Source organism: Clarias gariepinus, chromosome 25, assembly GCF_024256425.1.
Source record: "Clarias gariepinus isolate MV-2021 ecotype Netherlands chromosome 25, CGAR_prim_01v2, whole genome shotgun sequence".
NCBI classification, from domain to species: Eukaryota; Metazoa; Chordata; class Actinopteri; order Siluriformes; family Clariidae; genus Clarias; species Clarias gariepinus.
Genome location: NC_071124.1, coordinates 20468917 through 20493607, shown reverse-complemented (window position 1 = coordinate 20493607; position 24691 = coordinate 20468917). Strand labels below are relative to the sequence as shown.

Genomic DNA, 24691 nt, shown 5'->3' with positions numbered 1-24691 from the left:
AAGAAGAGAGAGAGAGAGAGCACCGTATTCAGAGAAAGGTTTATTTCCTGTAAAAAAGTAAGTAATTTATGCACTTTTCCTCGTTTGTGATGTTTGATAAACAATTTATGCAGAAATCTTCAGCATTATTTTTAGAACTGAGATTAACTGCCAACTAACTGAGATTAACTGCCAGTGTTATGTAAGTTATATTTTAATAATAAAAATTATATTCAAATGTAAAGGAAGGTTTTTTTTTTTGCAATAACAATAAGAAAAAAAAGAAGAATTGATTATAGTGGCACTGGTATTATAAATCTCTCCTTTTGTCCCCAATGGCTCTCCACAGTTTAGCACCGTTATTTATTTGCGAGAAAACGAAACTTAAAAGAAGAGAGAGAGAGAGACAAAGAGAGAGAGAGATACGTGTTCAGAGAAGTTTATTTCCCGTGAAAAAAGTAAGTAATTTATGAATTTACTTCTATGAGGCGCCGTATAGGGCTAAAATAAATCAAACTTTACTCATGCACACACATATGAAACACTTGCATACACATATATGAAACACTCACACATACATATATACTACTAACTGCTCAAACAACTACATACTGTATGAAATGCGCGCGCACATACATACATACTTTCCACGCACATACATACATACTTTCCGCACACACATACATACTTTCCGCGCACACACATACATACTTTCCGCGCACACACATACATACTTTCCGCGCACACACATACAAACTCTTCTCGCACATTCACCTATGAGATTCTCAGTGTAACCTGAAGCCATTTCAGTGTAAAAGGAAGGCATTTCAGTGTAGACGGACTTGTCGCTTTATTCTCCCTGAATGGTAGTACTGGTTTGTATCATCACTGCTCAATCACATGGCGTATTCAGAACTATCCACATAATGTCTGAATATTTCAGCGGCAGAAAACGCAGGTGATGATTTGCAAAAAGAAAATTGAAGCACGGAATCTGTGGCTAATATGTCGGATCCTACAACAGAAAGAAATACTGTTTTGTGAAATGTGTTTCCTCGCCTTCGCTAATATGAACAATAACTCATCGGAATCCTGCGGGACAAACATTGTTCCGACCCCCCATATCACCCACTTTTGTGGTGATAAATAAATCACTCGTTGTCTTCTAAACTGTCCATTAACGGTCTATTTAAGAAACGCTACTACTAATCAGGGAGAATGAAGTTCATATACATTGAAATTACTACTCCCTACACCCTACTCCCTGCGCAGGAAATGTCTGAAAAGGGAACTTCACTCTACAAAATTCCACCATTCAGAACACCATGCAACGTCACTTCCTCCTTGCGTTACCATGGTAACACAAGCACCTCGGATACCTGTCGCTGCTGCTGTGGAAATTTCACGCTACGGACATTAAATATAAATTATTTATTGAAACAAAAACTGATACCATAAAAAAATATATTAAACATATTATTTATTTATTTATTTTTACAGATTACTGTCATGTCTGTAGGTGAAGTAAGTGGACGCAAAAAGCAGGATTAGTTCGTGACAAGTTTTATTCTTCTTTTCTTTTCTCTGAGATTATTACTCAGTACACTATATGCAAAACAAGAATCTCAACAATGGCAACTTGGAAAACTGGGGGTCTGCAGGTGGGTCGGGTTGAAAGTAGAAACGAACAAAAGAACATAACAAACAAATCAAGCCGCAGTGGCGAGGCCGAAAACCCCGGCGTGCTGAGAGTCACTTAGCCTTGACCTTGACCGTGACGGCGGCAGCTAGAAAACCTCGGCCTGGACCCTTCCCTGCAGACTCCGCTCAGTCCTGGAAAAACACATACACACATTAAAATATTTAAGCCACGACAGACAGAGGTGCACGTCAGTGAACAGACAACGTGAAGAGAGTTCGGCTGGGCTATAAATAGAGACACGTAAGGATGGACAGGTGATCATAATTTGGTGCTCATCACAAACCAGGGCGACATATACACACAGACACACTAGGGGGAGACAAAGGAGCGGCTCAGTAATCCGGTGACCCAGATCTTACCCTCCCGGGCTGAGTTGGCAAGGATGTTACAGTACCCCCCCCCCTTAGGACCGGCATTCCCAGGGGGGTGCGAGCGCCCTTTCCGTGTGATCGGAGGGAGTGAGGACCTACCGGCCTGATGGAATTGCCGGCGGGCGGGTCGACCCGGGGGTCGTGGTGCTGGGCGATCCGGCCGGGCTCGATGGAAATCGGTTATGAGTTCTCTACTCATAATGTCCCGAGCCGGGACCCAGCTCCTTTCCTCCGGGCCGTACCCCTCCCAATCCACCAAATACTGGAGGGAGCCCCCTCTCCTCCGAGAGTCCAACAACTCTTTTACTCGATACGCCGGGGCGCCCGCTATTTCCACAGCCCCGGGGATCGAAGGCTCTGCGACGCCTCCGTCTAGGGGTCCCGGAATCACTGGCCTGAGAAGAGAAATGTGAAACACAGGGTGAATTCTCATGTGGTGAGGTAGCTGTAACTTAAAAGTGACCGGGTTTACTTGTGCAAGGATGGGAAATGGACCGATGTATCTGGGAGTGAGTTTTCGACATGGGAGGTGCAGGTGGAGGTCCCGTGTGGAGAGCCATACTCGATCCCCTACCTGGAGCGGCGGACTTTCCCTCCGCCGTCTATCGGCAGTTCTTTTAAATCTACGAACTGCTTGGGAGATCTTGGTGTGTGCTTCCTCCCATACTTTTTCCGCTCGTTGAAACCACTGATCCACCATAGGGATATTGGTGGGAGTGGCATCCCAGGGACAGAGCGGTGGTTGATGCCCTAGCACACACTGAAACGGTGTCATGCCGGTCGAGGAGTGACGTAACGAATTCTGCGCATATTCCGCCCAGATTAAACAGTCTGCCCATTCATGTTGTCGACTACTACAATATGCTCGGAGGAACCTTCCGAGTTCTTGGACAGTCCGCTCTGCTTGTCCATTTGACTCAGGGTGGTAGCCTGACGTCAGGCTAACTGTGGTTCCCAATTTCTGGAAAAAAGCTTTCCAGACCCGTGCGATGAATTGGGGACCACGATCCGCAACAATATCCTCCGGGATACCGTAGTAACGAAACACGGAATCGAATAAGCTTTCTGCTACCTGGAAGGCTGACGGGAGAGAACTAAACGGAAGGAAACGACTTCCCTTCGAGAATCGATCCACCACCACAAGAATAGTTGTGTACCCCTTTGACACCGGCAAATCCGTGACAAAGTCCACGGCGATATGGGACCACGGTCTGTTAGGTGTAGGTAGGGGCATTAATTTACCAACTGGCAACCTACGGGGGTTTTTGGTTGCGGCACATGTTGCACAAGATAAAACGACTGTTCTCACGGTTTCCCGCAATTTTGGCCACCAGAACTTAGGTTCTAATAGGTGGATGGTTCGTGACACGCCGGGGTGACCTGATGCAAGGCTTGTATGCGCCGCGATCGTCACTCGTTCGCGTAGAGGCTCCGGAACGTACGTTCGATTCGGAGGACATCCCTTGGGCGCGGGGTGGGACCGCGCCAGCTGGGCTATCTCCGAATCGATGTCCCACACGATCGGAGCCACCACGAGTGACGATGGCAAGATGGATTTCGGATCGTTGTTGTGATCCGGCGCCGGATAAAATCGAGATAGCGCGTCTGCTTTTTTATTGCGAGAGCCCGGTCGATACGTGATAATAAAATGAAAACGCGTGAAGAACAGCGCCCATCGGGCTTGGCGAGAGTTCAATCTTTTTGCTTGTTGGATGTACTCAAGATTCCGATGGTCGGTGAGTACAGTAAAAGGATGTTTAGCTCCCTCCAGCCAGTGTCGCCACTCCTCTAACGCCGCTTTTACTGCTAGCAGTTCTCTATTACCAATATCATAGTTGCGTTCGGCAGGACTTAGTTTTCGTGAAAAGAAAGCACAAGGGTGGAGTTTCGCTGGGTTGCCATGGCGTTGTGACAGCACCGCCCCCAGCCCCACTTCCGACGCATCGACCTCAACTATGAATGGCTTCTCCGGGTCCGGCAGTTTAAGAATGGGCGCAGAAGTGAAAGCATGTTTGAGTCGCTGGAAAGCTGCGCGCGCTTCCAGCGAGAACTCGCGCAGGCGCTGTGGTTTGCCCCTTAATAAACTTGTGAGCGGTGCCGCCACTGTACTGAAGCCCCGAATAAATCGCCTATAGAAATTGGCAAACCCAAGGAAGCTCTGTAGCGCTTTAACTGACTTGGGTTCCGGCCATTGTTGTACCGCCTCAACCTTGGTCGCTTCCATCTCGACTCCCTGGGGTCCTATGCGATAGCCGAGAAATGCTATTTCCTTTTGATGAAAGTCGCATTTCTCTGCCTTCGCATAGAGTCCATGCTCGCGTAGACGATGAAGGACTCCGGTTACATGCACGACGTGTTCCGCATATGACCGCGAGTACACCAGAATATCATCTAAGTATACTATAACATAGCGGTTTAACATATGTCGAAACACGTCGTTCATGAACCCCTGAAACACCGCAGGTGCGTTTACCAGCCCATACGCCATCACGTTATACTGGTAATGTCCGGATGTGGTGCTAAACGCCGTTTTCCATTCATCGCCCTTGCGAACACGTACCAGATTGTATGCGCTACGGAGATCGAGTTTAGTAAAGATAGAAGCGCCTCGGAGTTGGTCGATCGCGGCCGGCACCAGGGGCAGTGGGTGCTTATACTTTACTGTAATAGCGTTTAGACCACGATAATCTATGCAGGGTCTAAGACCCCCGCCTTTTTTTTCAATAAAAAAAAATCCCGCCGACGCTGGGGACGTGGACCTGCTGATGAGCCCCTGCTGGAGAGTCTCACTCACGTATTCCTCCATGGCCTGTGTTTCCACCACAGACAATGGATAAATGCGCGCGCAAGGCGGTGCTTTCCCCGGCAGGAGCTCAATCGCGCAGTCCCACGGACGGTGGGGGGGAAGTCGTGCGGCAGCCTTAACACTAAACACATCTTGAAATGCTCGGTACTCAGATGGCACAGTGGTTGATAGTTGGGCGCGAGGACTTTCAATGGTAGTGGTTTGGACCATCAATGAGGATAGTTTACAAAATTTCGCGCATCTTGGGGCCCAAGATATGATACGAGACTGTGCCCAATTAAAATTCGGGTTGTGATAGCTAAGCCATGGGAGACCTAGCACGACCGACTGATCCGCCTGCGGGAGCACAAAGAATTTTAGCTCCTCGGTGTGACCTGGGAAAGTTAATCGAAGTGGCACGGAAAGATGTTCAAGGGGCGATTGTTTTAGATGTTGACCATCTAGAGCCTTTACTGGGATCGGGAAGGGAAGCTTCGACACGGGAGCTCGGAGCTTGGAAAGAAGAGTAGAGGAGACAAAATTCCCAGCCGAACCCGAATCTATAAGGGGAAAGACAGACACAGTGTGATTATTGTAAGACAAAGTAGCCTGTAAACAAAAAGAGTGATGAGTACGAGGTGGGGTGTATGTGGTTACGTTTAACAGCGGACAGGTGTTTACTCGATGGGATCCCCCCCCACAGTACAAACATAACCCCGCCGTTAGGCGTCGTCGGCGCTCCTGGGCCGAAAGGTGGGACGTGCCGATCTCCATCGGCTCAGGTTGATTGCTTTCACGCGATTCGGTGGGGGGTTTGCTGAGGCTATAGCGGTGGCTTTGCTCGGCCCTTCCTGCTGCGCTTCGAGGTGGGAGGTGCCGGCGCTGGCCGCAGAGGTGCTGATCCAACTTGATGGCCAGGTTGATACTGTCGTCCAGTGACAGCCCGGCATCACGACATGCTAGTTCGAGTTGTAGTTCAGGTTGGAGGCCGTCACGGAACCTGGCCAGCAAGCTTTTATCGCACCAGCCACTCTCCGCGGCTAGAATGCGGAATTTCACCGCGTACTCCGAGACGGTCTGACTCCCCTGTTTTAGCCTCAGCAGCTGTTGTTCCCCCGATTTCCCGTGATCTGGGTGGTCGAACACCGCGCGAAAGTCTCTGAGAAAGATGTTGTAGTCGGTCGTCACTGTCCCGTCGTTGCTCCACACCGCCGCCGCCCAGTCCATAGCAGGACCCGTGAGCTGCTGCGTTATGAAGCTGACTTTCTTGGCATCCGTCAGTTCGGGATATTCCGCCAGGTACAGCTCACAGGCCAGAAGAAACCTTTTGCAGCCCTCAGGATTCCCCGCATAGCGTTCTGGTGTGGCGGCTCATGGTGGTGAGTGTGCAGAGCGGGGCCTAGGAGGTGGGGATTGGGCCCATTTAAACGCCAGCCTTTCTAGGCTGGTGGCCATATTATTGACGGCTCGTGCCAAGCCGTCAATTTGTCCCTGCTGCCGGATCATGTAGTCGAGTGCTGGGGCGGTCTCATCCGGCAGCGGTATTCCTGCTGCGTCCGGGAGGGTCTGTTCATCTGTCATGTCTGTAGGTGAAGTAAGTGGACGCAAAAAGCAGGATTAGTTCGTGACAAGTTTTATTCTTTTTTTCTTTTCTCTGAGATTATTACTCAGTACACTATATGCAAAACAAGAATCTCAACAATGGCAACTTGGAAAACTGGGGGTCTGCAGGTGGGTCGGGTTGAAAGTAGAAACGAACAAAAGAACATAAACAAATCAAGCCGCAGTGGCGAGGCCGAAAACCCCGGCGTGCTGAGAGTCACTTAGCCTTGACCTTGACCGTGACGGCGGCAGCTAGAAAACCTCGGCCTGGACCCTTCCCTGCAGACTCCGCTCAGTCCTGGAAAAACACATACACACATTAAAATATTTAAGCCACGACAGACAGAGGTGCACGTCAGTGAACAGACAACGTGAAGAGAGTTCGGCTGGGCTATAAATAGAGACACGTAAGGATGGACAGGTGATCATAATTTGGTGCTCATCACAAACCAGGGCGACATATACACACAGACACACTAGGGGGAGACAAAGGAGCGGCTCAGTAATCCGGTGACCCAGATCTTACCCTCCCGGGCTGAGTTGGCAAGGATGTTACAATTACTACCCTATATAATACGAATGGTTTCTTTTTTAAATCAAAATGTAAATTATTGTGTCCTATTTATATGATGTCCTCGCCTCGATAATAATTATAATAAAAATATAAATTATTTTTCGAGTAAAATTTTTTCACACTCCAGCGATATGTAATGACTTATAGGAAATTATCCATTCCCTTTTCCGCTAAGCTAAAGATCCGTTGTTCACTCGTTCCCTACACCGCTACAGTTGGCTTTGTGCGCGTGCACAGAAAGTATGTATGTGTGTGTGTGCGTGCGTGTGCGCGGAAAGTATGTATGTATATGCGCGGAAAGTATGTATGTATATGCGCGGAAAGTATGTATGTATGTGCGCGCGCATTTCATATGTAGTTGTTTGAGCAGTTAGTAGTATATATGTATGTGTGAGTGTTTCATATATGTGTATGCAAGTGTTTCATATGTAGTTGTTTGAGCAGTTTGTAGTATATATGTATGTGTGAGTGTTTCATATATGTGTATGCAAGTGTTTCATATGTGTGTGCATGAGTAAAGTTTGATTTAAGCCCTATATGGCGCCTCATATACTTCTGTACACCATCACGTTTAAAATGAAACACTCAGTCAAAACTTTCGAGACAGGGGTAGCTGCAGCTCGGAGTAATGGGCGTGTCGAAAGGTTGGGGCGTGCCGAAAGGTAGGGGGCGTGTCGAAAGCTCTTCATGATTGGTTGCACAAGTTGTCTGTTTAAAGGCTAATATTAAACGCTTTTGTTCTTTCTAATGCGTTTAAGTAATGCAGCCAACATAATCCTCTATATAAAAATTCCATTCTTTTTCTGTAAAATATCGATATTACAAATATTCCTTTCTAAACATTCTACTGTGTTGCCACGGGTTACTGACGTCATCCTCGCGCGTTTGAGTCACGGTCGTGGCTAAAAGGAATATATAGCTCCAACTGAAAACTAGCGATGAAATGAATAATTTCTGTAATACAAAAAGTTTTATTGTTGTATAGTGAGAGAAAAAACGTTAGAATGATGTGCGCATGCCCAATAGAGCTTGAGCTGTATTCCTTCTAGCCTTAACTGTATTGAACCCCGAATCAAAATCAAATTACAATTATTTGAAAAAAATAGTAGTACAAAACGCTGTTCATAAAAATAATGTAATTTTAATATTTTTGGAATACTATTAACTTTCTATTGGTTAAACAAGACCAAAAAAAGTTACAGAATTAGTAATTTAGAATGTTTTGAACTGACAGTTGTTTTTCTGTAGTTTTACTAAAAGTGCATAAAAACTAAAAACATTCTTGTTTATACTGTTTTATATTGCTCTTTATAATGTCACTTTAATCAACTAAAATAAGCACACTTGCACTATTCTTATTGCACTGTTCCATTTTTCACCATCTCAGCCTTCTGTGTTGTAAACTGTCTCTTTTTGCAGAACAGTAACTCAATTATCTTACCTCTGTTGTTCTCCAACTTTAAGTGTTATTTGTAACAAGGGTTGAGAGAAACGTAATTTCAATTCTTTATACGTATGTACTGTACATGTAGCAGAATTGACAACGTTGACTTTGACATTGCCTGATAAGGACAAATATGGTTCATAAAACACCACAATAAAGAGGAGAAGGAGTACAGTTTAGTAACCTTTGAAGTGGTACTTATTCAGTAAACAGACACAATTTTAGCTAATAAAACATTTTATTTAAAGGCAGAGCTGCTCCGTTTAAGAGTGTACACCACCCAACCTGTACACTTAATCTGCTCATTCATTTATTTTTGCTGTAGTAGCAGTCCATGAAACAGAATCCTTCGAAGTCTTGGTCAGAATAAAATGCTGTGAACACTCCTTTCTGTCCAATGCCACAGTATCCAACTGTGTTTTTGTAGATGCATCCACACCCATCACACCTGGTGAGTTTAAACTCCACTCTGTAGTTTTTCCTCACTTCAGGACAGACAGACTTCCAGTCAACGATACCTACACAAGAGGGGGGAAACAAACAACAACAAAAAAAAAGAGTAAAAAAAATTTTTTTAAACAGCAAAAAAAAAAAAAAAAAAATATATATATATATATATATATATATATATAGAGAGAGAGAGAGAGAGAGAGAGAGAAACAAAAAAGACCTCTGAAAAAGTGCAATAATTTTATAAAAGTAATAAATATACATACTGTCTAGCCAGGCAAGGTGAGCTTTTCTTCGAAAAGTCTGCTGGTTTACAATATCATAAAACTTTCTGCACACTAGTGACAGTGAGAGAAAGGCCCTATCTCCTTCTTCATAGACAACCTCTAGCAGAACCTGTTGTATCAGCTCTGATAGTAGCTGAATAAAAGAAAAAAAATAATGCGAAATTACAGAAAAACTAGGTAGTGTTAAGTGTAGTGTAAATACTTCACAATATTCAATCATACAGCAGCAAGGTTTTTTTTGGGCCCATGGCTGAAGAACAAAAACAAACCAAAACCATGTTAAAAAGTACATGACAATTAGTAATTTGTACTAATGGATTTACAATTACATAAAGGTTTTTAAATACAATTAAAAGATGTTAAATACAATTACAAGTAGTTGTGAAAATACATGCATATTTGCAACATTGTGTAAAACAAAAATTGTACATCTATACGAAGTTATACAATTATAATTTTCACTGGCAATGTTTTGAATAGACTTTTACGTTATACTATATTTTATATTATAAATTGTTTAAGATGTTTACCTTCCACTGAGCCTTGATGTGCCTTTAACCAAGCAGACACAACTTTTTTTGTGCCTTCTTTCTTTTGAAGGAGGCCTTAAAAAATAAAAAAAGAAAAGCAAGATTTACAAAGTGCTAAATGTCATCTCTAAGTTTATATAAGACTTAAAATTTACCCTGAGCGTTCAAGTAAGAGTGAACACCACCATTTCCTTATACTTGGCATATTAGCCTGTTTAAAAAAAAAAAAAAAAAAGATTATTATAATATAAAAAATTTAGCTTTTATACTGGCTTGCAAAAAAGTGTTCAGCATAGATGTATAGACATACCTCTGAGAAGTCAAACTCCACTCCAAGTGGTATGTACAGGGCATACTGAAAGTCAAACACTGTTTAGACCCTTTAAATGTTTGTTTTTTTAATACAACAGAACTGATGTAAATTGTCCAATAAACTCACCATGAGCACAAAGACGGCACAGTTATTGGAGGAACCCTGCATTGGAATGCCCTGGGTAATGTTTGCAAGCAAGCAATAAATCAATAAATAAAAATCAAACAATATGCCAGTACAACACGCAATGATTCAAAAACTTACTGGAAGGTCTTCACAGGACAACTCAGTCCAATGTCCAGGAGAAATGGTCTGAGCAACCCTCCTATTAAATGTACCCAAATACACAAAAGTAAGCGATTCACTTAAAGTAGTATCCGTAATATAGTACATGTTATCGGTGAACAAGTTAAAAATGAAAAAGTATAACGCTGAATGGTTTGGAACAGAACCCCCAAACAGCAGTTAAGAACATTTGAACGAGAACTGGTCATCTGGTACTTCTGAACATGAACTACCGAACTTGTATGTAAAAGACCTGTACACTTGACAGTAGCGGCCATCACTTAGACCACTCTTGCATAGCGAATCAAGGAAAAAAACCTGTTTCAACTTTGGGCGCAAAATCTGAAAAAGGTTGTAAAGAAAAATACAAAACACAAAATACTGACATCCATTTGACAAGTCTTTAAAAAAAAAAAAAAAGTCCTAGTGACGGCTTACACAAAGCATCCAGTGCGACTTGCTCCATGACGGAAACAGAATCCAGTCTTTTGCAGAAGCATCAACCTGTCACAAAAAATAAATACTAAAATTAAATTGTGTACAACACATTTCTTGTTGTGAGATCTTTATGACCACTGCTCTGAGAGAATGCTTACTACATTTTCTTTGCAACATCAAATTTAGTACAACAACAACTCAAAAAGCATCAATAAAATGCCAACATGATAAAGGCCAACTAATTACAGCCAAAATGTTACACTGTTAAAGTAGAAATGCTTACAGTAATATGTAACATGGGATCTGCACAAAGTGGGGGAATCAAAGTTGCATTCACATAGGAATTAGATGTCCAGACTTGGATCCCCTAACAACAGAAATGTACATAAATTTCATCATAAAAACTTTTGCCATTTCTGCAGTTTTGCAAGTCTCACATACACACACACACAAACTACCTGCAATTCACTGACGTCTTCAATTAACTTGAAACAGCAATTCAGAATCTGTTAACATAACAACTTTAAACATTAAAACAGAAAAAAACAAAAACACATACATAAATAATTGATTATAAATAATAATAATAAATAAAGATCCTAACTGTTGCCTCAATATTGCATTGCAATCCCAGTGTCTGAAAATCTTCTCGCATCAGGGTGGTTAAATAAACACGTGCCACATGTTCATCCTGACTTTTCAATGTGTCTAACACACATGTGAGCTATTTATAAAAACAAAAAATAAAAATTCAACTATAACAAGTTTGAAGCTACTCATTCATAAACTATTTCTACCTTCAAGGAGCACTCACCTTTTCTTCCATCGCTTCACCTAATGGTCGTTTCCAGCAGTTCTTGTTTATCAAAACATCCTTTAGCTTTCTCACAGCTACCTTTTGTGTACTTGGCTCATCATCCATTTTAATTGTCTTTCCATATAAAGTCCTTACAAATAAACCATGTCAGCAAATTGTGCTAAACAATGTTAACATTAAGCCAAAAAAATCTTTACCTGATAGTGCTTGCCCATGCTTGTCCAGGACAACCTCAGTGCATCCAACATGCTTGCTACAGTAAGTTGTTCAGCAAACCTCTTATTTATTGCAACATTGTAGTGGTGCAACAGGTTTCGCATGAGGAACACATGGTTTGTTGGCTTCATAACATTTAGAAAGTAGTTGTTTTTTCTCATTTGAGAAAACAACTCCTCAGCACACTGGGAATTTATTCTTCCAACCAACTCAGGAACAAGCTGTATTTTGCGAAGTTTATCGTGAGAGTCTTTTGTATTGTTTTCGTGAAATCTGTCATAAAGAACATAGTGTTCGGATAAGCTGGTCAATGGATGCCCATTCACATCTGGATGCATCTTTTTCTCCTTCAGCCATTTCAGTGATACTTTGAGTCTTCCCTGTTCCGCTGCTGTAATATTGGCATTACTTGGCTCCAAAAGCCGACCCTCATGTGAGCTGAAAGGAATCGTGTTTGAATAACGGAGATTCGCATGAGAGGCCAGACTTCTTGCAAAGTCATAAATTGTTATGTTGGGAAGGTTTTTCCAGGACATCAAAATGTCAGTGAAGTCTCATAGACTTTCAGCTCTCATCAGGAATTTAATGCTGTAAACAACACCGCAGGGGCACATGACAACTGCCCAACCACCTAAACAATAACAAAATATTTAACATTTTAATGTTTCAACCACTTTGTCTTTTTATTAAAGGGGCCATGAACTAAAAAAAAAAACTCTTTTGATCTTTTGGCATAAGAGGGGTCACTATACTGTAAAAACATCATAAATTATGTTTTTGATCTAAAATTCTTAAAGATATTATAAGTGGACCTTAGAGAACGGTACAAAATGAAATGAAGTTCATGACCCCTTTAAATAAAATTAATGAAATATCGACTGCTCATGTTGCGATTATAAATTATATCAGTGTGTACTAACCTGAGGCATGCCAAACTTTTTGGAAAATTTTGTCATAAGATGACCTGCTTTGCATTTCACTCCTCAATCTCATTATGAGGTCCATCTTTGATCCCTTGGTGTTTAAGCCACAAGATCCACATAACCGTCGGACAGCAGCCACCTTTTAAATTGTGTTTAATGGGAAAAAAACATTTAAAATTCATTAGTAATAACAAGAATAAAGCTACAGTAGTACTGCTACAAGGCGGCAAACAAAAGAACACTTTACCTTCACTTTCATTAGCTCATCAATAAGCCTTTCCTCAGTTATTGGAAGTTCAGATGCAGGATTAGGATTTGACAAATGTACTTTCTCCCATTCTGTATTTAAGATAAAGTCACATTTTCTAGTATTTTGTCCAATCCAGGCTGCCCAATGGTGGAAACTTGGTTTGACAGCAAAAGGATTGCAGCTTCCACCTACAAATAAATAAATAAAATAAAAATAATTACAATATTAAGTGTTCATTTTAAGCATTACAAAACCCCACAATTTTCTAAATTTAAACGTAAAACTTTTAACAGATGATGCCATTAGGTGAGAAAGAAAAAGAAGTAAATTTTTTGTTCTCCCTTGAACTGACTTCCTGTGCATTAAACAGTTTCAATGCATACCTGCCAGCCAATCACAATTGAGTATTCAGACAGGTCAAGCAAGGTTTAAGTTAAATTAATAGTTACTAAGATTGATGTGGTTTGAAATTGATCAAATGTGCTTGTAAAAATAATGACCAAAATACTGATCTGCACAATATTTACAGACACAATGTACAGTACATAGAACCAAATGAATAAAATAAATACAAACTTACCCTGCACAAGACCTCTTGCAAAGATTTCCAGTCTCAGGAATTCCAAAAAGTCTCCACATTTACTTGTCCATCAAAGTCTGCAGGGGGTTCTTCGATTTCACTTATTAAACAACACAAAATTACAAATATATACACAGTACAAAGATTTAACATTGATGAATTATTGCAATAATTTGCTGTGGCACCCAGAAGTATCACTGTAAAAGAACATTATAGCAAAGTAAAATTTCCGACTTCAAAACCTTTGTCCTTAATTCTAACAAATTACATGCAGAGCAAGGTTAAATGCAGGGTCACATGCACGTCCAATTCTGATTAGATTTGTACTATACCTGGCATGCTAAAAACTCCTTTGCGATGAGCATCCATGATAACTGATGGATGGAATCCACAATTAAAGCAAGAAAATTGGTAATTGTGATCAGTTAATGCTTCAAAGTGGAGATAAGCACAAAGCACAGTTTTACTGCTTGGGTAAACCATTCCAGTGGATGCCGAAAGAGCTTTACAAACTCTTTCAACCGCAGTGTGAGACTAAAGAGGAAAAATGTGATTAGACATTTTTGTAACAATGACACTATAAAGCAGGGGTGTCCAAACCTGCCTTAATTATACATACTTCAACATTTTCCAACTGTATAACTGACTATTTCATATTCAAGTGGTGTGCGTGTGTGTGTGTGTGTGTGTGTGTGTGTGTAGAACTGGAAGCAACCAGAGTATGACTGATTTTGCAGTGCTACCTGCTATTCAAAACCATTCTCTCGATGCAGAACAATTACTCAAATCACAAGGCATCGATTTGTTGCCCCAGCCCTGGTAAATCATAAAGCAAAAATTTGGGCAAAGAGCCCTAATGACTTTTAAGTGTAAAGTTTAGAACTTGCAACACGATTGGACTTTAGTTTAGGACTTGCAACACGAGCAGCCCTCAAAGTTTGGACACCCCAGGTATAAAGATAATATTGTAGCGTTTTTACACCGGGAAGAATGCTGGAGAGACGAGTGAGCTTATTTGCTACCCAATGCAATGGCTGGGAGTACTTTATTAAGCACACAGCATGTAAGGCATGAGCAGCACCTTCACTCAGGAGCCTACATCCAATTCAGCACTAGCTTAAACTGGAGCACATTTCACATGTCACACACCCCTCACACAAACAGGGCCGAAGCCACCAACCCAAACACCTTTCCCCAACATGGTGAACACACACCGACATCCCCGCAAGGCATGCTGGTCGTCAGCCGCCGCCCCGCCCACGCCACACTGCCCCCACCCGAGCTGTGACCGTCCCTGGTCACCATGAAGGACTTTATTTCGGAGGCGTGGAGGCGGTCGGCGCTGGCGGTGGGAACGCCGGCGTCCTTTGGCAGAAGGGGCGAATGGGCGTGGACACTCACAGCCAGCTCGGCTCTCCGATGTCATCTACCGGGTGCGGTTGGCAGGGCGGGCACGAGTTTTGCCCCACCGGGACCGTCTTGCGCCTCCACAGCCGCACGCCGGGTAACCATCGAACTCTGTGGAGGCCGGACCGCCTCAGGACTATGTTCGCGTTTATCCCTCACCTGCCAAAGGACGCCGGCGTTCCCACCGCCAGCGCCGACCGCCTCCACGCCTCCGAAATAAAGTCCTTCATGGTGACCAGGGACGGTCACAGCTCGGGTGGGGGCAGTGTGGCGTGGGCGGGGCGGCGGCTGACGACCAGCATGCCTTGCGGGGATGTCGGTGTGTGTTCACCATGTTGGGGAAAGGTGTTTGGGTTGGTGGCTTCGGCCCTGTTTGTGTGAGGGGTGTGTGACGTGTGAAATGTGCTCCAGTTCAAGCTAGTGCTGAATTGGATGTAGGCTCCTGAGTGAAGGTGCTGCTCATGCCTTACATGCTGTGTGCTTAATAAAGTACTCCCAGCCATTGCATTGGGTAGCAAATAAGCTCACTCGTCTCTCCAGCATTCTTCCCGGCGTAAAAACGCTACAATATAATACAATACCTGCAGAAAACTTCGAAGCAGAAGACAAAATTTCAAACTGAGTATGACAGGTCATCATGGACCAGCACTCCATTCTTGATAGCGATATGCAAGACCACACACTGGGCATTTCTTGCAATAAGTTTCAACACCTAAAAACAAACAAATATGCAGTTATTACTAAACACTTTATTTAACTAATTTACTACAACAAAAAATTAAAATACCAACCTTCAATGATTCCAATTGTTGTGACAATTTTAGCTTTATTCGAGATGAGCAAAGGATCACTGAGGGGTACATGTTCAGAACATGATGAGCAATGCATTTCATTTGGAATCAAAACTTTTGGGAATTCCTTTTTATTTATATTGGTTGCAGTAATGGGTAGGGAAGATGGTAACGTTTTATTTTTTAATATATATTGCACCATTTTCTTCAGGTCTTCATTTCTTGGAGGGTAGATGGTTTTCTCGGCATCATCTTCTTGAAAATTAGAAAAACAAGTGTCCCCTGGCAAAGTCTTGCAGCTCAGCTCAACTTCTGTGCTTTTCACTCTGCAAAACATTTTTCTGTTTGTCTGAAAAAGATACCACTTCGACACTGCCTTGTGTAGGCAAGAATTCCTTGGTCTTGCACATGGACAATGCCATGTATTGGTTTTGGCATTGTAAGCCACCATGATTCTGCCAAGTCGATTATAAAACTTTTGGCTCAAAAACTGACACATAGTGCATAAAAGATGGAACACCAAGATTTATGTAGGTTGCCAAGCACACATCTTGTTCTGTAGCTTTTTTCTGAATGCTTAAACATTATTTTTTTCGCTCCTCTGAGAACCATTTCTGTTGAACCATTTCGCCTAAAACCTCTTCATGCAAGACAACGTGTTCAGAATCAGATCTGCAATACTCCACAGATTTAAGGTGACTACACTGACAAGATCGCATGCCACTTCGTCTTTTAAAATCCATTACACCATTGCAGACCTCAAGTTCACAAATCACCTTGTGTGAACTGCCCCATGTCTTTTTAATGGCATGAATAGGAATGCAAGGTCCTTTAGAAGATTTTGCCACAGCAAAAACCCGATTGTTTGGGTCAATGCACTGACTTTGAAGGTGAGACTGTGCAGTGACATCATGGTCAACACCTGAATGTGCCCTTTGTTTATGTTTTTTGAGATTGTTCTTTAAAACGCATAGATGACAGTGCGGACAATTTAACTTTTGCTCTTGCTTTCTTCGAATGCGTTTCAAGTGGTTTATAGCAGACTTGCTGCACTGACTGGCAAGAGGAGCTGTCTGATTTCCTTCCTGATTTACTTCTGGAGCAGTCCTGCTGCACTGAGTAGCAACAGGAGATGTCTGAATTACTTTCCGAGCCACCTTGCTGCATTGAACAGCACTCTGGTTCGTCAGTGTTGCTGATTTGCACACAGTCAGGTGCTTGTTAAAATCTGATGTATTGATTATTGTTTTGGGGCAATAGCAGCAGTGAAGATGCCTACTTTGTCGGCACTCCAAGTGACAGTCAAAAAATTATGAAATCTATAAGAGAGCAGAACAACAGACACCATTTCAACTAGTAAAACAAACATAAAATAAACTATGTTTGACTTAATTGTCTGACATGATCAGGGCCAGATTTACACATATGTATTCTAGGCACACATGTATAAATATATAATATTTATGATAAACTATGAGCTGTCTCCAACAACAACGACAAACTATTTCCAGGTCTTCCACTTTAATGCATGGAAATCATGCTTTCTCCTATTCTCTTGTATTTGCAAACTGAAAAGCTACATGTCATTTCTCAGCAGGTGAAGCAGTTCAACTAGCTAGTAGTAATGACGCTGCTGCTGCTGAGTCGTATACACGGGTATTTACACATGTTTAATCTCTATTAACTAGGATGTCTTTCGGATTTAAAACTTTGGTTTTACTATCAAATCTTTTTTAATTTGACAGTTACAACTGTATTTTGAAAAGACAATTACAATTTGAATAGTCAACATTATAATTAAAGATATCAAAACTTCATTTAGGATCTCTGAAATAACATCATATACTGTATATATCTGAAATTAACATGTAACTCATACTCACAGGTAAATAATGATATCTCTGATTCAATTTCAACTTGTCACAATTACATCTTAAGACACCTAAATTGTGTTTTGTCTGACTGATGTTTTGAAATGACATCTCAGTATTGGCTGGCAAATAAAAGCTGGGGATTAGATAAGGGGTAATTTGAAAAAACGTTTTTATTTAGGATATCTGTATTGCAATTTGTCCTAGTCACAAGGGTAGATTGCAGAGATCTACAGTAGTCAACATTTGAAGAGGATCCAAACCTTTCATAAAAGTTGTCACAAAACCAAAACAATACCCATTCTTGTCTTAGGACACGTTTGATGAACTTTTTTTTTATCCACTTCAAATGTTGACTACTGTATAAATATCTTTATTTATAAATATCTGCAATTTGCATTTGTGACAAATCGTAACAGGAACAAATTACATCGTAGAAATCAAATTGGATTTGACAAATTATAAATTAACTTTTACATTCATCTAAATAAGTTCGCTCTAAATTAATGATAATTGCAGTTGTCCACTTACACGTGTCTTTGCTGGAGTATTTTGACTATGTCACGATAACAGATAACTCCGGTCCTTCATATAACGTTAACTTTAACTTTTTAAACATGACATCGCCATTCATTATTGATTATTTATCACCATAAGAAATTGTCGTAACCATGAATTAACTTATACTTACGTCCATGATGAACTGCCCGAAGTCTATGGCCTTGTAAATGAGCAAGTGTCTTGTGTCTTTCATGAGGCCTAAAAACATCGTTAGCGCAAAACGGACACCGATACAAACAGCCAACCCTTACTTCGAGGGGAAAAGTGTCTGTGTTTCGTCGCACAGTAATGTGTGTCTGTCGACAACAATTAAACGAACAATTAAGTGACAAAAACAAAGAAAAAATTTATTTATATTGACTAACCACACCAAGCCTTACCGCCGCCATGTTCTTCCACGCTAAAATAAAGGGACTTACATGGATTACCGCTGATTGGCCAACGCAGAAGCTCCTTTCACCAATGAGAAATCTTTCGACACGCCCCTACCTTTCGACACGCCCCCTACCTTTCGGCACGCCCCCTACCTTTCGGCACGCTGATTGGCCAACGCAGAAGCTCCATTCACCCACCAGTTTCTTTCGACATGCTCTCTACCCTTCGGCACGCCCCGACCTTTCAGCACGCCTTATTGCTCCAGCCTGCAGTTATCCCTACTTGAAACTTTCAGCTTTAATTCAAGGGGTTTGACAAAAAGAACAAATAAGTAGGAGACAGTTACTCCATGACGGTGTTGGGCAGCCAATCGGCCCCTTTGAGACAAACCACGTTTAGGCTTTAAAACCACACAATAGGAGTAAATAACACCATGTTGTTCATCCATATATACATTAATGTGTTATGACATACTATACTTAAACAGCAATCAGCCATAACATTAAATCCATCTGTCTAATATTGTGTCGGTTTCTTCTGATTTGTCGAGGCATTCACTCCACAAGACCTCTGAAGGTGTTCTGTGGTATCTGGTACAAAGACCTTAGTAGCAGATTCCTTCAGTTTGTCAGTTACACAGTTGGTCTGCATGAGTTGGATTTGTTTTTCCAGCTCATTCAAAAGATGCTAAATTGATTTGAAATTAGGAGAATTTGGAGGCAACACCTTGAACACATTGTCATGTTCCTAAAAACATTCCTGAACCATTTTTGCAGTGAGGCAGGGTGCATTATCTTGCTGAAAAAGGTCACTGCAGTTAAGGAATATAGTTGTCATGAACAATGATCACTAATGTGTAAGTGCAACCGAATGAATGGCAAGACCTATAGTTTCAAAACAGAACATTGCCAAGAGCATTACACTGTCTTCAAAAAACTTGCCTTCTTCCCATAGTGCATACACACCCACATGATATACAGTGGAACCTTGGATTACGAGCATAATTCGTTCCGAAAGCAGGCTCGTATTCCAAAACATTTGTAAACCAAATTTAATTTTACCATAAGAAATAATGAAAACTCAAATTATTCGTTCCACAGCCCCCAAAAATAAAAACATAGAAATAATTAATACAAAATATGAATAAAAATAAAACAAATTAACCTGCACTTTACCACCTTTAAAAAAAAGTAAAAATAAATCCTGACAGATAAGTGTTTCTGTTTATGCACGCAGGCTGTGCGTGTGTGTGTGTGTGTGTGTGTGTAATGTGCGTGCAGACACACACGCACACACACACATTAACGAAAAGACTGTTTTATCGGAAAAATTAGCAAGGAACATCGCTAATGACACTCGCATGAGCGCATACTAACGGAATCACTGCTGTAAAAAAAAAAATGTACCTGCACTTTACCTTCGAAAAGAATTGCGACAGAGTAGAGTTTCTGTGTAAGGCGGAGAGAGTGTGCGTCTGTATGTGTGTGGGAAGCCGAGAAGAGGAGGGGGTGGGAGGGGGTCCGTAAAGGCGAGAGTGTGTGTGTGTGTGTGTGTGTGTGTGTGTGGGTGTGTGTGTGTGTGTGTGAAGGAGCACGGTGTCAAATTACGCGCGCGCACACACATAACGACTAACGCTGATACAGAGAGGGAGAGAAAAAATGGAGCTTTAACCTCTAATGAGACTTGCTTTTGCTCTACACGCGTGCAAAAACGTGTGTTATAATAAACAGTACATGATGCTGTACACACGCTTACAAACACAAAATAAAATATGTTTTACGCGCTCATACGTGGTCACAGTGTTATAGTAAACAGTACACACATGCACGGATGTTAATTATACCAGTAACACTGCGTAACACTGGCAAACCGCATTACTTGCAAAGTTCCACTGTACGAGAAAACGATTCATCAGACCAGGCCACCTTCTTCCATTGCTTTGGGTCCGGTTCTGATGTTCACATTCCCATTGTAGGTGCTTTTAACAGTGGACCCTGGTCAGCTTGGGCACGCTGGTCCATCATAGCCACCAGTAACCTTAACCAGTAACACTGACCCTGTCAGTGGTTTACTGGTTGTCCTTTCTTGGACCACTTTTGGTAGGAACTAACCACTGCATAACAAGAACATGCCACAAGACCTGATGTTAATGCTCTGACCTTGTCGTTTCATCATTACAATTTGGTTCTTATCAAAGTCGCTCAGAAGCTCCTGCTTGGTCATTTTTCCCGTGTCCAAGACATCACTGTAATCTGACTGTTTACCTTCTGTCAAATGCAGTACATCCCACCCCCTGACAGGTGCCACTGTAACATAGTGGTTTTAACATCATGTTTAACCCTAACATCAGTGGTTTTAATGTTATGGCTTTTTATACCACAGTGATAAAATTTTATCCACATACTATAATGACAGCACAGATTCAGCAAACATAAGGGTTTAAAAGTAGTGTAACTGGTTAACTAGCAAAGAAACCTCAGCTGAAAAATAGGGTACATTTTGTCATATTTAAATATTGTTCATAGTCTGCTAATGATAAAATAATGAATGACATGTAAATTAAAAAAAGCTCATAAAGTTTGCCTTTCTATCCAAAACAGAAATGCAGCGTTCTCAGTTCAGGAGCTCCACAAGTCCACATGAAGCCGCCCAGTCCCGAATAACTCAGCTGCGGTTGGTGCTGCTGGGCAGAACAGGTTCTGGTAAAAGTGCCACAGGAAACACCATCTTGGGTAAAAAATGTTTCCCATCTAAACTGAGCATGGACTCAGTGACGAAGAAATGCCAAAAGGAAAGTGGAGTAGTTCAGGGGCGGAGCCTAGCACTGATTGACACTCCTGGCTGGTTCGACACCTCTCTCCAGCAAAGTGAGTTAACAAATGAAGTGCTAAGATGTCAGGCCATGTGTTCACCTGGACCACATGCATTTCTGCTCATCATACCAATCGCTCGCTTCACAGAGGAGCAGCAGCAGACTGTAGAGATGATTAGAAAGTTTTTTGAGGAGAACATCAGTAATCACACGATCATCATATTTACTCGTGCAGACGAGCTGGAAGGACAGTCAATTGAGCAGTTTATATCAGAACAGGGCCAGAAAATCCAGGATATTATTGCACAATTTGGTGGACATTTCTTGGCTTTTAACAACAAGAACCCAGAGAACCCGGACCAAGTGAAAGAGCTCCTGAAGAAGCTGGATGAGTTGCTGAAACAGAACGAGTACCGTCACTTCACCAACCAGGAAACGGAGGCTGTAGATAAAGCACTAGCAATTTTGGAACAGAAAAAGCAAGACAAAATTGCTGAATCTATCGAGAAGGCCAAGCAGGAAGTAAGGCAGAGAGCAGAACAGCAAAGAGCCGTCATCATTAAAGCCCAGGAGATAGACGAGCAAGAGATAGAAAGACAGAGGAGTCAGATCCAGGGTGAAATTCTTTATTTAACAGCAGAAATTACCAAAGAAAATGAAAACCTTTATGAAGATCAACACAGGATGCCGGTGCTGCAGGAATCTCTACAGAATGCAAAAAACTGCCTTAGAAAGCTGGAGGAAAAGAAGGAGTTAAGTATAAAGGAAACTCAAAAAAAGATCAGGGAAATAGAAAAATGGATGAAGAAAGAAGAGCAAAGAATCGAGCAGGAGGAGAGAGAAAAGGCTTTAAATGAGGATGACAGTAAATGGTATAACAATGAACAATATTTCACTATTCTGAAGTACCTCGTGATATTTTTGGGAGGCGCAGGGGCTGGATTTCTATTGGCGCCTACACTTTTTGTCACGACTGCAGCACCTGTAGGACTGGCAGTAGAGTTGCTCGGACCTGAGCTTGCAGCCTCTGTGATGGCAGCAGTTGCAAAAGCAGCTCCTTTAATAGGTGCAGCGACAAAAGCAGCAGGTCCAATAATGGGTGCTGCAGCAAAGGTAACTCCGTTAGTGACTGGCTTTTGTTCCATTCAGTAACACAAAAGTCAAAACATCACATAACTTTGAGGAAGAAGAATCTATACTGTTGTCATAATTTGTGTTATGACATGATTGTAGTGTATAAGGAAACTAAGCAAGGTATTTTATTACAGTTATAATCTTTGTAATATTCATATTCATTGCACATACTAATGTTAGGCCTTGTATTGCTTGCATTCTTTATAATCTAGCACAAAGCAGCTCTGTCTTTGTGTTATGCAGTTATTACAAAACATTTTACTGTTAACAGGATAAACACTATGTTAACTATAGTAATACTTCTAATACTGCATGTTAATATACATTCCTAGCATGTACACATTCCGTTAATCAGATTTATAACATTGCATGCAACAAAATATTATAGTAGACTAATGGTTGGTAGACAATTATAAACAATGACATTACATTCCTTAGAAATACAATAAATGTTGAAAATTTTAAAATTGTGCCTCAATTCTTTTTATTTATATTGATCTGTTGGGTTTAGTGCATTTATTTTCTTGCCACAATAGAAAAGTAACAGTGCATATTATTTTAAAGCTTGTACAATCTCTGAGTAATGTTTTTTTATTTTTTTATTTTTTTATTGGAAAAACAAAACCCCAGTCGAGAAGTAGGTGCAAGCAGGGTCAGCATCTGTCTTCCATAATACAAGTGCTCATATGTATATACAGTGAGGTCAATAAGTATTTGATCACCCTGTGATTTTGCTTTGATTCAGCATGGGTGCATTTCCACTGTGAGAGACAGAATCTAAAAAGAAAAATCCGGAAATCACATTGTATGATTTTTTAACAATTTATTTGTAAATTATTGTGTCAAATAAGTAGTTGATCACTTGATTATCAGCCAGATTTCTGACCCTCAGAGACCTGTTATTTTGCTTTTAAATAGTCCATATGCTTCTTACGAAGCCACTCCTTGGTTTTTCTGGATGTGTGCTTTGGGTCATTGATATTTTGGAAGACCCAGCCACGACCCATCTTTCATGCTCTGACTGAGGGAAGGAGGTTTTTGCCCAATATGTCACAATGCATGGCCCCCTTTATCCTCTCCTTAATACAGTCGTCCTGTCCCCTGTGCAGAAAAACAATCACAGAGCATGATGCTTCCAGCCCCATGCTTCACTGTAGGTATGGTATTATTGGGATGATACTCATTCTTTTTCCTCCAAACACGGCGAATGTAAAAAAAAAAAAAAAAAGTTATACTTTGGTCTCATCTGACCACAGGACCTCTCTGGATCATCCAGATGGTCCCTGGCAAACTTCAGACGGGCCTGGACATGGGCTGACTTTAGCAGGGGAACCTTCTGTCTCTCACAGTGGAAATGCACCTATGCTGAAAACTGTAGACCCTCCATGATTTCTAAGTAAGAGAACTTGCAAAATCACAGGGTGATCAAATACTTATTGACCTATATATAAGTATATATATATACTTATATCACACACTACACACAAGGAACCTCTCTAATCACACTTGCTTTTGCCTACTTTTGAGGATTTCGTGGAAATGTGATGTTGCATTGTCGTTAATCAGATTCATCTCCCGCACTTTTACAGCCTTTTAAACTTTTTCTTCCCAGAGGCCGTTGTTGCAGGCTGTTGTTACTAAAAAACAGTCACTACACTTGGACACAATTTTTTTTTTTTTTTATGCTTTACATGCACATACACACATGTGATCACGATGGTATAGTAAATAATAAATAATACTGAGACTGAGCATGGGAGATGATTACCCACAATCCCACAGCACGAGAGAGAGAGAGAAGAACCATTGGCTCAGTTGTTATCACAATATATAATTTTTAAACAGGGTAAGGTTAGGGATTTTTTTTATTTAACACTTCGAAAACAGGCAGATTAATAAATACTTGTTTTACAGCACTGTACCTCATGCATTTACTTTGCAGAATCTTCGGTCATTTACTTTACAGTACATAATTCCCACCTATTTGCTTCATAGTACTTTAGGAATGTTCATTTACTTGACTACCTATATGGCTACCTACTCTCTTTGACTTTAGTCCTGTCCTTACACTATAGCCCCACATAGCACTTTAGACCCACGCATTGACTTTAGATGACTTTAGCCCCACCCATTCACTTTAGATTACTTTAGCTCTACCCATTAAATTTATAGCACTTTAGCCCCACCCATTTAC

The 24691-nt window shown here is 41.4% G+C and overlaps 1 protein-coding gene across 2 annotated transcripts; it reads left to right on the top strand.

The window, feature by feature from the left end:
• Positions 1-330: 330 nt before the first annotated feature.
• Positions 331-22964, top strand: LOC128512860 (GTPase IMAP family member 9-like). Of its 2 annotated transcripts, none has more exons than XM_053486332.1 (2): positions 331-437; positions 21152-22964. In XM_053486332.1, the coding sequence occupies exon 2, from the start codon at positions 21154-21156 to the stop codon at positions 22513-22515; it is 1362 nt and encodes a 453-aa protein (XP_053342307.1). In that variant the 5' UTR covers positions 331-437; positions 21152-21153; the 3' UTR covers positions 22516-22964. The 2 variants fall into 2 exon arrangements, with proteins under 2 accessions (XP_053342307.1, XP_053342306.1); XM_053486331.1 differs by lacking the exon at positions 331-437 and adding an exon at positions 16460-16958.
• The last annotated feature ends 1727 nt before the right edge of the window (positions 22965-24691 follow it).

Coding starts and splice junctions, on each gene's coding strand:
- LOC128512860 (XM_053486331.1), top strand. CDS start 16,877: ATGTCTGAATTACTTTCCGAGCCACCTTGCTGCATTGAACAGCACTCT. Junction 16,959..21,151: donor GCTGATTTGCACACAGTCAG/GTGCTTGTTAAA, acceptor TATCCAAAACAG/AAATGCAGCGTTCTCAGTTC.